Source organism: Amblyomma americanum, chromosome 1, assembly GCF_052857255.1.
Source record: "Amblyomma americanum isolate KBUSLIRL-KWMA chromosome 1, ASM5285725v1, whole genome shotgun sequence".
In the NCBI taxonomy this organism is placed as follows: domain Eukaryota; kingdom Metazoa; phylum Arthropoda; class Arachnida; order Ixodida; family Ixodidae; genus Amblyomma; species Amblyomma americanum.
The window spans coordinates 287,365,890-287,381,516 of NC_135497.1; the positions used below are offsets into that span (position 1 = coordinate 287,365,890).

Consider the following 15,627-nt stretch of genomic DNA (forward strand, 5'->3'; position numbering starts at 1 on the left):
TTGTGCACACATTACAGGTTCCATATTTTAGCACACTGTTGTCGAATACGAATCCAAATACACGAGAAAATTATGACATTCCCGGTAATATGGAATATGGAAAAATTTGTTGTAACTGCAGCAGTTCTGCATATCACAGAAGGGTGACCGTGAAACAATACAGATTCCTTTGTCGTGCTGAAAAACACGAAGTAGCCAAAATTAAAATAGCACAGTGTGGTGACAATAAAAGAGGCCAAGCCATGTGTCACTGTGCTGAAATGCACGCCTTTGTTTGTGCAGCGCCTCCTCTATTTTGCACAAGCCAGAATGCAGCAGTGCAAACAAGCCTGGAGAGTTGTGCTGAGAGCCAGCCAATGTTCACACATGCAGAAACAAGCTGGCATGTGTTCTGTGCAGCTAAAAAAAAATTCTAAAAGTGTCCATGTGAATGCACCAAATTGATAATTTTCAGGAGATTACATGAAAACCGATGTTACTATAATGAAAGGAAAACAGCAACTCTACGAATAAGTTAGTATTGAGTACAGGTTTGCGCTTTTCCATGTGTTTCACTGCTGTCAATGTAAGAAAATCACTGCAGCTGTAATCCGACTACATTCAGGACGATGTAACTGTATATGCAATTTAGCATTGTTATAGAGAAGGAGTCACCCTTTTATAAACGCTGTAAATGCTGGCCCCATAGGATACCTGGCTGGGCATTTCATACGAGGAGAAAGATCAAATTACATGCACACAGAAGTCACATGCGTAAACACAAGCACCTAGCAATTTAACCACATCACATAATGGAAGTTTCTGCATTGCTTCGCTTGACACAGGGTAGGATACAAGCACACGGGAAATACTGACACATATCGGCTCGTAATGAAGATGGGTATGACTGAGGGTAAAAACTAATAGTGCAGTCCTATTAGCGTTGGTGAATAGGCCCTTCTCGAACACGCAGACGGTTGTTCTGGAGGGTTGGAATGTCGGTATGCATAGTAGGATTGCAGACCACACAGCAATCAAAGCAGACTTGTTAAATGAAACACTGAAAGGGAGGTCAATAACGAACGTAAAAAAAAGGGGGGAAAGGCCGAACTACAATACCCTTAGGGTTGCCTGAGATTAAAAAAAAAAAAACTCAGGATGAGCAAGTGTTAGCATGGGCCAACTGCTGACAGCCGGCTAGGATCAGTTAAATCCAGCTCAGCTCAGTTAAATCCAGCTTTGAGAAGCGTAAGCATCTGCTGGAGTCTTTTTTGGCATCACATAAAATGAAATGCTCATGAAAAAGAGCTGCACTAGTCGGCACATATTAGAGATTTGTGCATTGTGAAACACCAGTGAATGAGTTGCGACAATGGCTTTTGTTCGTACCTAAGTGCTGCTGATCTGGTGATAACTGGTGATACCTTTGGCTCAGCTCATGATCACATGCCGGGAAAGTTGAATTCATTTAATTTGTCACCAAATATTTATTGCAGATATGGGCCCGCGCAGCCACCAGGAAATAAGAAAAAGACTCTCCAGATGTGAGATCTGCCATGCACACCAATGTTTTCACACAGATCTCACAGTGCCGCCGGCATACCATCGTAATCCGGCCACTCATAGTCGCAAATTGCACTTTATGGAGCCCAATGCCGCAGAATGCTGGCGACGTGTCTGTAGTCCCGGAAGAAAACAGCTAAACAGCAGTGTAGCCGAGGTTGTTTCGCATACGCAAAACACAAGTTTCAGAATGGACTCGTCGCACTCACGGCGGTTGTTTAATAGAGTACACACGAACGCCGCAGGAACAACGACTTGCGCTCGCGATCACTGAAACGAATACGACCCGCTGCGGAACACGAAGTTCATTTTGTCCCGTCACACTCACGGCAGTTATCAAAGACAGTTCTCAATAAGGAGCACAACCAAAGAAAAATGGGTGGAAAAGAAGAGCGCACTTTTAGTAGATGAGGAGGAAAGAAATCTTTGTAAACGAGAACAGCTGACACCGGCTATGAAGAAGCTTCTCTGGCAGACGAAAACTCGAGAAAAGGAAAAGCAGTATCGTTCTGTCTGGCCTCAAAATGGGCGTATTTTGGTAAGAAAGGCGGAAGGTTCCTCGGTTATCCACGCCAACAAAGAGGAAGATTTGAGCGCAATAAGATGAGAAACAAAAATGTGCAACTTACTAAGCCCCAAAGTAGGCCGCAACGAGGCTGGTTTATTCTATGGTCGTACTACCTATGCGTCCAGCAAGACCTGCTTGAACCTAGAACGGTTACAATTTTCTTTCAGCATGACAAGACCCATGACTCGCGATAGGAATCTGAACACTGGCCTTCTGAAGCCGCGTGATTTGGCAGCATCCGTTGGCGCTATGAAAGGGAACAGGAATGCGTTGTCAGCCCGAAATAAGGAAGACGCGATCATAACGTTACTTGATAGCTTTACTTTCCGTTTCGACGTGATAATGGTGACTGAAGCATGGTACCGCGACGAATGGGAAGTGTTGAAATTACCTGGATATGTGTCGTTCTTTTTAAACCGCTCGAAAAAGAAAGGCGGTAATGTTACGTTACTGGTGAAAAACCACTTTTTACTGCGATGTACTTACTGACTGGTCAAAGCTAACAACCGATTACGAGGTTTTGTCGATAAAATGTCTTATCTGGTATTCTCTCGACCATTTATGGGCCTCCTGGAAGGGACGTAGAAACTTTTTTCGTTTCTTGACTCATATTTGGGTTGGATTAATGACAATAACTACGATTTTATTCTCGGCGGCGATATAAACATAAATCTCTTGATCCCCTCAAGCAATCGGGATGACCTTTCTAACTTTTTAACAGCTCACGCATGCACAAATGTTATAACGACTCCAACTCGCACTCGACTGAATACAAATATAAAGCAAACAATGTACTTGCGCTTTTAACAAACTGGAGCGTGGTAAACTCCACTTATAAATGTTTAGAAAACGAAAGAAATTTTATTCCGCCCGAAAAACAAACCAGCGAACGTAACCTTCAGTCTTAGCCTTGCCGCATCCAACGTTGAAATGGCGTCCGTTGTCAGGAGTCTCGGAGTTCTTTTCCACGAAAGCCTGTCGTGGGACGCTCACGTTCAAATGACTTGCTCCAAAATATCTCGTAGCGTAGGAATAATATCGCGTTTGCGTTTTGTTTTGCCGCAAAACAAAATTATTGCTTTATCATTGCCTGCTTTTCTCCACACTAAGATATTGCTACATAGTCCGGGGTACTACCACTGCCACGAATATCACCAAAATACATGTTGCAAAAGAGAGTTGTGCGTATGATTTCTAATGCTGCTTACGACGCACACACCGGGACAATTTGAGAAACTAGGTCTAGTCCCACTTCCCAATCTTTACTATTCACTGCTTGCCTCATGCTATCAAACCTCGATGAAGAAAACTGACCCTCACCTCAAGGAACCAAGGAACTTGCTGCTCTGAAATTCGATACCCATTCGTTGGGGCTATCTCAAATCTGGACGTCGCTGCCCATTCGTCATTTTTATTGGCCCCATCCTTGACAAGACTGCCACTTTGCAACATCTTCCAAACAAGACGTTCGTCGCAAGGTCGCGTCGCGTCTGGTGTCTGTCAAGACGAAAGGGGGGGGGGGGGGGGGGGGGGGGGGGGGGGCTTCCGCCGCGAAACAGCCTTGGAGGGCGAGAGCGAAGCGCGCGGCCGCCGCTGCTGACACTGACGGGCGCTTCTTTTCAGCCGCCTGTCGCTGGGTTGGGGAAGGGGTATTCAAAGGGACGCTGTAGCGGTGAGGGCGCCGAGACCGGTCCTAATGACCCCGCGCATCATCGATCCCTTGCACCATTGTTCGGCCCGCGCGCACGGTCGCGTCCGCATGCGGCTCAAAAAGGATCGTACCACGCAAGTCACGCAAACACCGCAGCGCAAAGGCGGCTGGCTTGCGTACGTACTCAAGACGCAGGGCTCGCGCTCGCGTTCTGCGCATACGAAGTACCGTCCCCGCAGGCTCCTTGCGTACGCTAAGCCATAGCGGACGCACAGCTAAAATTGTCTAATCGCTAACCGAATCAGGTCAACCTTAGCCTAATCAACCCGTATATATAGCCTTCATAGATTACGAGAAAGCATTTTTCTGTTGAAACCGCAGCAATCATGCAGGCTACAGGTAACCAGAGGGAAGATAAGGCACATGTAAATGCACTGGTAAATTTCTTTAGTTGTTGCACAGCGACCATAATCCTCTACAGGAAAAATGATAAAGCACCAATCAGGAAAGTTATAAGGCAGAGGCAGGGAGACACTATCTCTTTAATACTATTCACCGCGTGTTTACAGGATAAGTGGATAGAACTGGATAAAAGGATAAAGAGTTATAAAACTTCATAGATAATGTCAGTTCATGCAAATCGGTTTGCTAAGGAGAATAGGGTACGAATTGCTGAGAATGATTGAGGACCTAGACAGGCAAAGCTGAACGGTAGAATTGAAAAATTACTATGCACACAATTGAAGTAATGTTGAACAGTCTAGGACGGGAACAACAGCTTGCGACAGCTAGTAGAACATTTAAAATGGCAAGGGCAGGCAGTGACCGCCGATCCTGACCATAGCTATAGAAATACAAGGCTGGGGTGGAGTGCTTTTGGCAGTTACTGTGAGGTCATAAATTGCGACTTACGAGAATCCCTCGAGGGGACATTATACGACAGCTGCATCTTACCTGTGCTCACCTATGGGGCAGAAACGTGGAGGATAACGAAAGGGGCTGAAAACAAATTGAGGATAACGCAGCAGGCTGTGGAAAGGACGACAGATGTGTAACGTAAAAAGACGGGAAGAGTGCAAAGTGGGACAGGGAACAACGCGAGTTAAGGACATCCTGGTCGAAATGGGCATGGGCAGGGCGCATAATGCGAGGGAAGGATAGCTGATTGTCCGTAAGGTTAACGGGACGGATTCCTAGAGAAGGCAAGCGTAGCAGGGGGCGGTAGAAAGTCAGGTGGGCGGATGAAATTAGGAAGTGGGCGGGAATAAGGCGGCCGCAGCTGACACAGGACAGGGTTAGTTGGAGGCATATCCTGTGGTGGACGTAGTCGGGTTGACGATTTGATGAGCGCCCTTATCCACACAAATAATGACACTGCGAGATTATTCTGTGCTAGCCTTCCGTCTGTTATTGAGCGTATTTGTTCATTCGCTGATGTAAGCATTCTACCGGCTGACTCAACGTGTAAAGCCCGTTAGCATGTGTAACGCATACTCGACTGCGCAGTCACCTGAACACGGTTTCAAGGGACACCGCTTCCGCTGGAGAATAAATAAATGCGCGACGCTCGCGAGCTCAGCAACTTTCAAGTGAGCTTCGATTTCGATGCCTCCCGACGATGTCCGGGGCAAGCCTGCGTGCTATTGGTTAATTACCCACGCCTTGGAAAAAAAAATGAAATAAAAAAAATCGAGGCCGCGCAAGGTCAGCAGCTACTGACAGATGGGCATGTGCAACTATAACTCGCATAGAGTGCATGCGGAGGCTGCATCACTGCATTTGCTGTGCAAAGCACCTTTACACCATTCATGTGGAGAATACCATGCGCAGAATCCCTTCCCACGTTTTTTTTTCCCTTTGAAGCAGCAAATACGCAAACGCTCCGCATCCCCACCACTGCAATGCGAGAAGTCGGAGTAAATTGGTTAACCTTAGCCTGCTTGGTTACCCTACTCATGGCTAGGACGTAGAGAAGGGAAATTTTGCCGGTCCTTTCCATGAATGGCCACAAAAAAAAAAAGAAGTTACAGCGTCCAAATGAAACAGCTATAAAAGAAGCTAAGGGACGATGCCTTCATGCCACATCGTGTACACGCAACGAAAAATTGCAGGCACACAAGCCTAACGTTTAGAAGTCGGGCAACCTTCCCGGCAAACATCCGCGGACGCGCTAAGAAGGGATGTATTCGGTTTCCGAAAACGAGGGTAAAATTACGCGGCAACGGTGTTTGTGAAAGTCGAAGCGCTCTCGGGTAGAGGCTTTCGCAGAATGAACGCCTTCCGTTTTGACCAACGCTCACGTGCCGTCCATCGGAGAAATAGCTTGAACCGCCCTGGGAGCATCGTATGGAGCCGTATGTGCGAAAGAGTATAGAGGAAGCCATGATTCACACCCAGATGCTTAGTCACAGTTCAGCCTCATATTTAGAGTAGTCTTACATTGTAGAGAATGGCCAAACCCCAACTGAGATCTTGCTAATGCGTTATCGTAGCTTGAAGTTGGTCGTGCTGAAAGCAGCGGCCGACTCATATGGTCACATTTGGTGCAATAGCCTTGTCTCTTCGGTGTCAGCAAAACAAAGATCGGACAAGGGTCCGACATGGTGTGACCATTAAGGACGAGGTGTCAAGAACAGCGCCAGGACATCCGTGGTGACCAGGAAGAGAGCCAAATTTCGGGCAAGCATCACGGTTCTGTGGCATTACTTGTCAAGAAGAAAAATTAAAAACAATTCCCCACCACAACAGGTTCACATTCTCCCTGACCAGCGATGAGCGCAATACGGGGAGGGGGCATTGTCAAGCAGCGCCGTCCGTGTTAGAAACGGAAGGGACCTCCCGGATACATTGCTCTTTTTTGTGGGGGTGGGGGGAGGCGAGAGGCACAAAGATGCTTTCAAGGGTGTTCCTTGGTGGGACAGTGCACAAGAGCAGGTTAGCCGTGACATCCAAGGAGAGGGCGCCGGCTGAGCACAAAAAAAACAATAAAAACACCAGTGTAAAGAACCGCAAACTTCGCCCTGGTTAAGAATGGTTAGAGGGGCGAGTTGGGTATACATAACGGATAATACAGAAAGAGACAGGGGATAGAAATGGGCACGCGCTCTATGCATCTCCACAAATACTTCTCAACTGGAATATGTGCGCGAATAAAAGAACTATCATCTCGGTGTGCGTTTGTTTGACAAGTTGAAAGCCCTGAGAGGGAATGTAGCGAGTGGGATGTGATCAGTGCGAAAGGTTGCAGAAATTACAGCGAGCTAAAGTGTTGGCTTCCATCCGTCGTGTCATGACCAGCACCTCTTCTCCCTTCCCTTCTCTGCTCGGTTAGCTAAGGCAGCTGCACTAGCCGGACAGCTGTTCGCAACCGCCGCACAAGCGATTAAACCGCTCGATCAGGGTGCAAGGCATGAGCATTAATACCGCAAATGTGTGTGACAAGCCATCTTTTTTTTTCCTCGTGCAATACCTAAGTCATTCTCAATTTTACAGGTGAAATAACGGAAAGATCCGCACTTGCACACAAAATGGTTAGCTTCCATAATGCACAAGGGCTGCTCGCCGCTTTCGAAATACGAGAGGATACAAGATGTGTAGTCCGCAGCCGCCTGGTCACCCCGACTTGGAGGGACCGAAACTGTGGGATACTGAATAGGCACGATGTACAGCTACAAAAGCGCACAGAAGAATCTGGACCGCGCCTCGGTGGCCAAAGTCACCTGACGCGTTACCTAGCGAAAAGCTTGGACGCTAGATGTACGTACATGCAAGTAAAATTTACTTTTGCGCTGGCAGCTAAGGTAAAATTCAATAATGGCAGCGAGTGGGCGAGTTGGTTTTCCATTCTGACATGTGAAAAATTCTATATAGGGCAGACAGGAAGATGCCTAAATGAGAGGTTAGGAGAGCATAATTACAACGTGGAAAACAAAAAAGGGGGGACACATGAGTATCCATATCATGAGTATCAATTAAGTGCAAATGCAAGAAAAGCAGTTGGAAGGCTGTCGTCTCGCTTTTCACAGATGGGAAATACTTTTAAAAGGCAGGTGTCAAACAACACGAAAGATTCTGGCGGCTGTAGAGATAGCATGAGCGGGCAATGGTTGCGTAAGCGCTCCACCAATTTTGTTGTCCGGAAAAGAGATGTCATATCTTACATTGGCCACGTGGGCTGCAAGATAAAATCACCTGCGCATGCTTACAAGACCATTACCACAAGTATAAAATTGTTTTTCTGACAAAATAAAATAAGTTGCAAATAAGCGCTTCGTGTGTCTCGCTTACTCTGTCGCCCTTCTATTTCTACTACGGAACGCAACAGGAGAGAAAGCCCAAATACAATCTAAATATTTAAAGCACGGATCCATTCAGGTACAAAGCCGATATCAGTGCAGCATATCGTTCCGCGTTTGTGACCGGAAACTCGTTTCGCAAGCCGAAGATCGTCTTCTGTCACGTCTTATCGAACATTTTATCTTCCACGCACGCAACTGTAGCCTAGTAACCTTTCCGCTGGCTTGAACTTTCTAGTAGTTTTAAATGGGGACTGAATTATCCAGTCTAAACCAACTGAAGCAGGAAAAGGTGCGCCGATTTCGTGTTTTGGAATTCGGTCATAACCGAAAAAAGAACAGCAGAATTAGCCTGTACGCCGCAGCTAACTGCCTATTCAGAGTCAGTTGCACTTGGTTAGAAGCGAAAATGAACCAAGAGCGGAAGCCGGGACTCGGTGAAAATCAAATAGCTGAATCAATCAGGGCAGTTGTGTGTTTCAAGGCATTGCTCCGCGGCCACAGACAAGTATCTGCAGAACAGAAGGCCCCCATCTCGTCAAACGTGGTTTCTCGCCTAGGGGCCGCTGCTTCGATAAGTAAGTAGGTTTTGCCACATGTAACGACACTGACGAAAAACCATGCATAAGGGTCAAGAAAAACCCACGTGAATGCGAAGTTCAGCGGCAGTTCCATTATGTCCGTAAGCACGCCGACCACGTGATGCACTGCCCAGTCGTTCAGTCCAGAGTACAACACGAACATGAAAACCCAGTTTGTAGAACCAAACTTGCAGCGACGTCTTTGTGGGATGGTTCAGTCATTTAATTCCCGCTTCGTTGCTTTTCGCCTCGGTGGCTGACTGGTTTTGGCGTTCGGCTACTGATCTCAAGGTCGCGGGTGCAATCCAGGCCGCGACGGCCGCATTTCGATGGAGACGAAATGCAAAAACGCCGATGTGGTTTCATGTGAGCGCACATTCAAGAATCCTTGGTGGTATAAATCCATCCGGAGCCCTCCACTACGACGTCCCTAAAAGCCTGAATCGTTTCGGTACGTTAAAACTCCACAATCCACACTTGGCTTATGGGGGTTTAAGGTCCCAAAGCGACTCAGGCTATGAGGGACGCCGTAGTGAAGGGCTCCGGAAATTTCGACCACCTGGAGTTCTTTAACGTGCACTGACATCGCACAGTACACGGGCCTCTCGAATTTCACCTCCATCGAAATGGGACTGCAGCGACCGCGATCGAACCCGCGTCTTTCGGGCCAGCAGCCGAGCGCCATAACCGCTAAGCCATCGGGGCGGCTTAATCCACACTTTTATAAAGGCGATAATATATAACACCTTCGACTAAAAGAGCTCTAAATGCTACCATTCGCGCGTTATCACTTGCAGATGGATTGCTCGTGCTAACATAAAAACCACGAGATAAACTGCGCGAGACTTGCCCCCACGGGATTACCACATTGTATCACCGAAAAACCGTAAGCCATCCAAAGAAATTCAGCAAGAAATAAAAAAGTGCGTCAAATTCTCTCAGAAAATAGAAAGCGAGAGATCTAAACCCAAGTTATATTAAGAAGCTGACGCCAGTGCAGGTGAGCAGCGCTGAAGTTCAATGGCTTTACCGCGCTTTTCTCGGGCAGCATAGCGCCCAAGACTCGGAGCATTCCCTTTCCACTTTATGCTCGCCATGCAAGCGCATGCTGCATTTTTGTTATGCAAGTCTTCAGTACAGCGCTTTGACAGTCGGCAGAAAGAATAAGTAGCAGAATATCGGGCCCTGACAGAGTGAAAAAAACATTAAAATTGGGAGACACTAGAATCTCCCAGGTGGTGCCACTTTTGTCAGTGGCCACGATTAAAACTTGCTGCGGCACTCAACCAGACTGCATGCAATACGCTACAGCTGCTATATTTCACAATGAAAGTCTTCCGAACGAAGTCAAGCCGTCTAATAGGTTCGTGCCTGCTGTTTATACATCAGTCGGCAGGTGAAACTGCCATCATCAGACAAAAGGGCAGGTCTCCATTTCAAGCCAACAGCTTGTTTTCATTCCATGCAATAAGCAAGCCCTACAGTGGGCACCGCTTTCTAGTCGAGGAAAAATGGAGAGACGATGCAGTACGGACTGACCGCAACCAATCGTTGAGGCGACCGTACGGCACGTTCCTCCGCATCAGCCGAACATAGTCTGCACGTAAACAATAGAAATGAGATAAAACACGCACCGAGTATCACCGGATGCCTTTTGACGGGAAGAATCTGGTTCCACATCCTCTCGAAGACGGTGGCACCTGCCGCATCTTCGACGCAGAGCACCGCGCAGGCGATCGAAAGTAGGGCTACTTTCCGGGCCGGCGACATCGTATTAGGGAGACTACGAAAACAGAACAAAATTTGCTATCGAGCGCAAACTTAAAAAAAAAAAAGTAGCGAGTCTGAAGAGAGCGCAAACCTTGGGCGGAGAGCAGAAGCGGCGATAGGATTCACAAAAGCACGACGACGAGGGATGCGGGCCGACGGTTTGGGAGCAGCAGCCAGTAGACCACGGTCGCCTGTCCGAGCACGCGATGCGGGGTGGCGGATGGTATGAGTCGGCGGCCGACGCGAGGTCTTTTTCAAGAGCCCCTCCTCTGCGAACACGCGCAGATAAAAAAAAGAGCGGAAAGAGAAGAAACGAAGCCGGCGAAAGGCGGGAGCTGAGCGAGGGGAGCTAGAAAGACCGCAAAAAAAAAAAGTAATAAACACGCGGAGGCGCAGGACGACGACGCATTCCAGCGTCACGTGCAACCCCTGTGACGTTGCAGTGACGCAACGATAACGCGTGTGCCCATTGGTCGATGGGCGCGCCCCTTTGCGAGGCGGGACAATCAAGAACCCAGCTGCTTGGCGACGAGCCTGCCGCCATATGGCCGCAATGTGCGGAGCTGCGCCGTTGTCCGGCGCTCTTCAGATTAGGCGCGAACTGCACCCGCGGCGTTCCCCGAAGGAGAGGCACGGCTGGCCCGCGTTTCGTTCGCGCTTCCTTTTACAAACGCTCACGTGACAGCCGCTTCCGATGACGGGACAGAGTGGAAGCGATCGGTGAATGGGAAGAAGCGACGCGACGGAGCTGTGAAAAATAAACATCGGCCAGAGCTACAGTAGGCGTTGTTCATGCATCGATGACTGCGACAGAAACAGGTACGACACGAAAGGCCGCGATTTTGGCTGCCTAAGTGTAGACGTCTAATTCGAGGGTAGAGTTTCCAACACTGCGTTATTTGCGAAGATTACGGTGAAGGATCACAGCAGGTACTCGAGGGACCCCACCGAGTCGCTGTGAGGGCAATCCTCGGCTTTGGATTTTTTTATTTTCAAGATGCCAGTTACGTACTAGTCACAGGCAATCATGCAGTGCAGCAGTGCGTACTACTGGGTTACCGACTGACTGGAGGCGGATGCTCACCTATTGTGAAGAACATCAAGAGATGCAGTGCGTATGAAGCTTTCAAAACAGATTGAAATAAATCGGACACTACAGTTGTATCGCGCATTAGAACCGGTAGAGGTCTCACTCCACGAGGGGATCAGGAAAGAAACGTTTTATGATAACTCAAGAGGCAGTGCCCTCCTCTTTGAAGCTAGGTCAGGGTGTTTTAGAACGCGCAGCTACACAAAAAAATTTAACGAAGAAGATGATACATGTGATGTGTGTGGTAAATCTATAGAACCAATAGAACACCTCATTCTAAAATGCGATGGTATCCATCCCGATGTCGATGCAGGCACAGTCACTCTTCCTGAGGCCTTAGGGTTTAGAGATAACAATAGTCAAGGAAATAAATCTGTGGTGGAAATTAGCAAAAAAGCGATTGGAGGATTGGTGGCACAAAATCAAAGAGGTGACATAAGTTTAAAAGTGTAGGAAGTCGCATTTTAAAGAAAATGGCGAATTTTATTAACTTACAGCAGAGTTAAACAAAGATAAAGGGAAAAAACTGAGCATGGTGGCAACTACCACTGCCCCGTTTCAAAGGGGACGCTCCTACCTTCCATCCATAGCAGCTGCTGTTTCGAACTCACAAGTGAGCGCAAGTACGTAAAATTGACCTGGTCCATCCACTGATCCGTCTGCTTGCAATTACTTGTGAAAGACCGTCTCAACCACCGTTATATTCTCTTGCACCGATACTTCGAAGCGTCCTCATGCCACGCAGAACATGCGACGAAGCAAGTTTAGCACTGACGATGCAGCAGGCAACTGATCATGACCACAATTTCGCGCGTCACGCTGTGAAAAGTTAGAGGAGAAATTTTCACTATTGAATACTTGTATCCATGGTAAAACAGCGCAGAAAAACACGAGCGCTCGTGTCGTCCTGTTTGTTCCGTCCTCGTGCTTTTCCACGCTGTTTTACAATGGTAGTAGTAACCAATTTGCCCAGCTTTCCGTACTTCTGAATACTTGTGCCTCGGGAATAATGACAGCTGGCTCACTAAATAATGGGAACATTTCCCAAGTCCTTATGCGGACCAGGACGCCAAGCAGCTTCACTAGAGGCAGGCTAGAGTTTACAATCTCCTTCGTTGAGGGCAACGTGAGAGCGCAACTCTCGTTAAGGGGCGTGTACCATCCTTCTAGACCCCACGCTCGAACACGTTGGTTAGCCCCAGTTAGTCGTTTTCAAGAAGCGTCAATGCCTTTGTAATGAATGCCTTGCAGGCGGCTGTATTCCATATACAAAAACAAACATTCAAGTTGTTCAGAGAAGGCGCCTCACTCTCTCGCAGAACCGGACCGGGCGGGTGTGAACGCACCCTGCGTGGCGCCCGTCAAGGCATCTTGACCACCAAGTTTTCGCGAGTTCCTTGCCTCGCCTGCTTCCTCGCACGTTTTTCCTTCTAAAGCAGCCGCCCTCTGTACTGAAGTCTTGCTACTTTGTTCCCTCTTATTTGTGTCTCCCTACAATGCCGCTGCGCCTTGAGGGCGTCAAGATTAATTCTCGTCTCAGAGGAAAGGGTTGAGGACGGAGTCCCCGTTCAGGGCAGCGAAGAGAAAAGAAAGAAAAAACAGCGGCCAACTAGCCTCGAACTCGTGATCCCGAGCACCGCAGAAACCTCGAGGGTGCCACGCACATCGGAAACAAAATAGGCACAGATGTAAACGTGTCACGATGAGGCAAGGAAAACACAGCCATCGCTTTCCCTGGGATACCGAACGCAAAAGTGGGATCTGAAGTCGAAAACTACGAAAAGCCATATTAGGTGACGCTCATATATTTGTAGTTCGAATATATAGTTCATATTAGACAAACATGTCACTTATCTCGTATGCGCGACGCTTCCGCATCACGGTGTAAGATACCGCGTGCAGTGCCAGTGATCCAATAGCTCGCATTAGCTTCTGCGATTGCCGACCGCAGGCGCCCTCGAAACCCCCCTACACGAGTTTACTTCTTATCAAGACTGCGGATACGTGCTAAGGATAGTGTTGCTCGCCACGTACCAGGATTAGGCTCCGGTTCACCATGATCTGTATGCGGAAAAATTGTGCGCAATTTGAACGGTATGTGCTTGAGTGCATCCGTCCAAAATTTTGTTAGCGTGCATGTTATAATGGGTTTGGTTACGAGTGCAACTGCCACCAGAATAACACTGGTATGGCATATACCATCTCAGTGTCATTCTGGTGACAGTTCATAGTTTGCGTTGCATAACGCAAACTATGCACAATAGGATCGGAGTCTCGACTCTTCCGAGTCATAGGCTCATTCCCAGTTCAGCTGGCGCCTGTATTCCGCAGTGCAGATATAAGAACAGAAGACAAAACCTACAATAGGGTCGACGCCCATCAATGGGTACGCATCTGCCGTCCCTTATAAAAATGGTCTATAGGCAGTCTATAGACTTCCGGCTGACTCTATTGCCTTCCTATAGATATATCCTTTTGTCTATTGATAGTCTATAGAATTTCTATTGACAAATGTCTACTAAAAGTGTATGGCCATAAACCTATAGATTGTCTATAGACTGTATATAGGATTTGTATTGCATGTAGGTCGTTCTCTAGGGTTTGTCTATAGAGAATCTATAGACTTTATAGACGGAAGTGTATGGACAGTCTATAGACTGTCTAAATAATTTTTTGTAAGGGATGTCAGCCATCACGACCGTGATAGCCTTCTCTGCACTGATCGGTCCGACATGTTGGTCGCGAGTCATACGTTACATGATAACTCGACCCACTTATTTTTCATTCTTAGGGCATGGCTGATGCATTTTATTTGTTATTTTTAGGTCTGCCTTAATTTACTACTTGCCACCCCGCCAATAGAACGAACAGGCTGGGACATGTTTCTAAACATTTTACGGTCGTCCCACCATAGTTTGCCACCCCAACCGCCACTGTTGTTGCCGCCTCGCGGGAATTGAAAGACCGGGGAGATCAACTCGCGACGCTTGGCAACCTCCGATCGGGACGAAAACGGTCATATACTCCTCCGCATTTAACGACCGTTGGTCTACTTCATATGTACGAAGCGATTATTGACAATTGGCGTTAGGCCGCGCAGCATCTTGCAGCACGATCTTGTGCAGCTTGATGCGTTCACGCATGCGTCTACGTTTCGAAGTCTGCAATGATAAAGTATGAACTTGTGATGAAGGTGAAAAGCTACGATCATTGGGACTGTAGATGAATCTGACCATATATGCAATAAGATAAAACAATCAATGTAATGCGCGCAATAGGAGAACAGACAACTGAAGCGTGGTCACGTACCGGCCAGACTGACCAACTAAAGCGATTTGTAAGTTGAATTTTTTAAAAGTGGGTTTAAGGTAGCCAAATTTTCAAAGTGCTTTTTTAAATATTATCAATGCGAGCATGCCGTGCTCAGCTATTTGAAATCATCCAAGCAATGGAACTCACTGACATGGGCCACGCAATTACCATTATTACTGTAACAGAAATATAATGGCTACTTTTTCCTACTGAACGTCATGGTGACCATATTAGTGAGATCAGTTAATTTGCCACGCTTTGCTCCATTGGTAAAAAAATTAAAATACTTTACTGCAACGTTACTAACGCTCATGATTAACAGGAACTAAACGACGCAATCATCAACATTGTTACAACCCTGCTGGGACACGTCGTTAGACCCTCGTTGACACCGCGAAAAAAAGGATGTCTCTGGGAACCTACCCGCGGAATCTTTCCCACGCTGTTCAGGAGGGGGGAGATGGCCTTTCCTTTGTCTGGTTCGCCGCGATATGCGACCGACGATGGACAAGACGACGGAAGGAAGAGGGGAACGCTGCCTTTCTTTAATTAACCGTGTCTGACAAGAGCTGTCCCGACCGGAGAGAGGTGTCGTTTTAGGAAGGATCGCACAAAATGTTACCAGCTCCCCCTCTCCGAAATAATAGCGCGAAGTGGGCAATCCGTCTTGTTGCGTTTTGCCGGTCAAAAACATCTCCAAAGTACCCCTCTCGGCTTTTGAGACCGAAAGCGTGACAAAACTAAGGTTCATTTTCTTAAGGAGCCTGGTAGCTTGCTTCCTTTGGATCTTCCCTTCCGAGAGCCCGCCGAGGTTGTGG

General features: G+C 47.5%; 1 protein-coding gene across 1 annotated transcript in view; it reads right to left on the reverse strand.

The window, feature by feature from the left end:
- The window catches only part of LOC144115223 (lysosomal phospholipase A and acyltransferase-like), a 29,841-nt gene extending 19,171 nt beyond the window's left edge, over positions 1-10,670 (reverse strand). Inside the window, exons 1-2 of the mRNA XM_077649503.1 lie at positions 10,499-10,670; positions 10,272-10,420 (exon numbers count right to left, since the gene is read on the reverse strand). Of these exons, the coding sequence (XP_077505629.1) occupies positions 10,272-10,407 (136 nt within the window). The 5' untranslated portion in view covers positions 10,408-10,420; positions 10,499-10,670. The remainder of the gene's footprint in view (positions 1-10,271; positions 10,421-10,498) is intronic.
- Between the last annotated feature and the right edge of the window lie 4,957 nt (positions 10,671-15,627).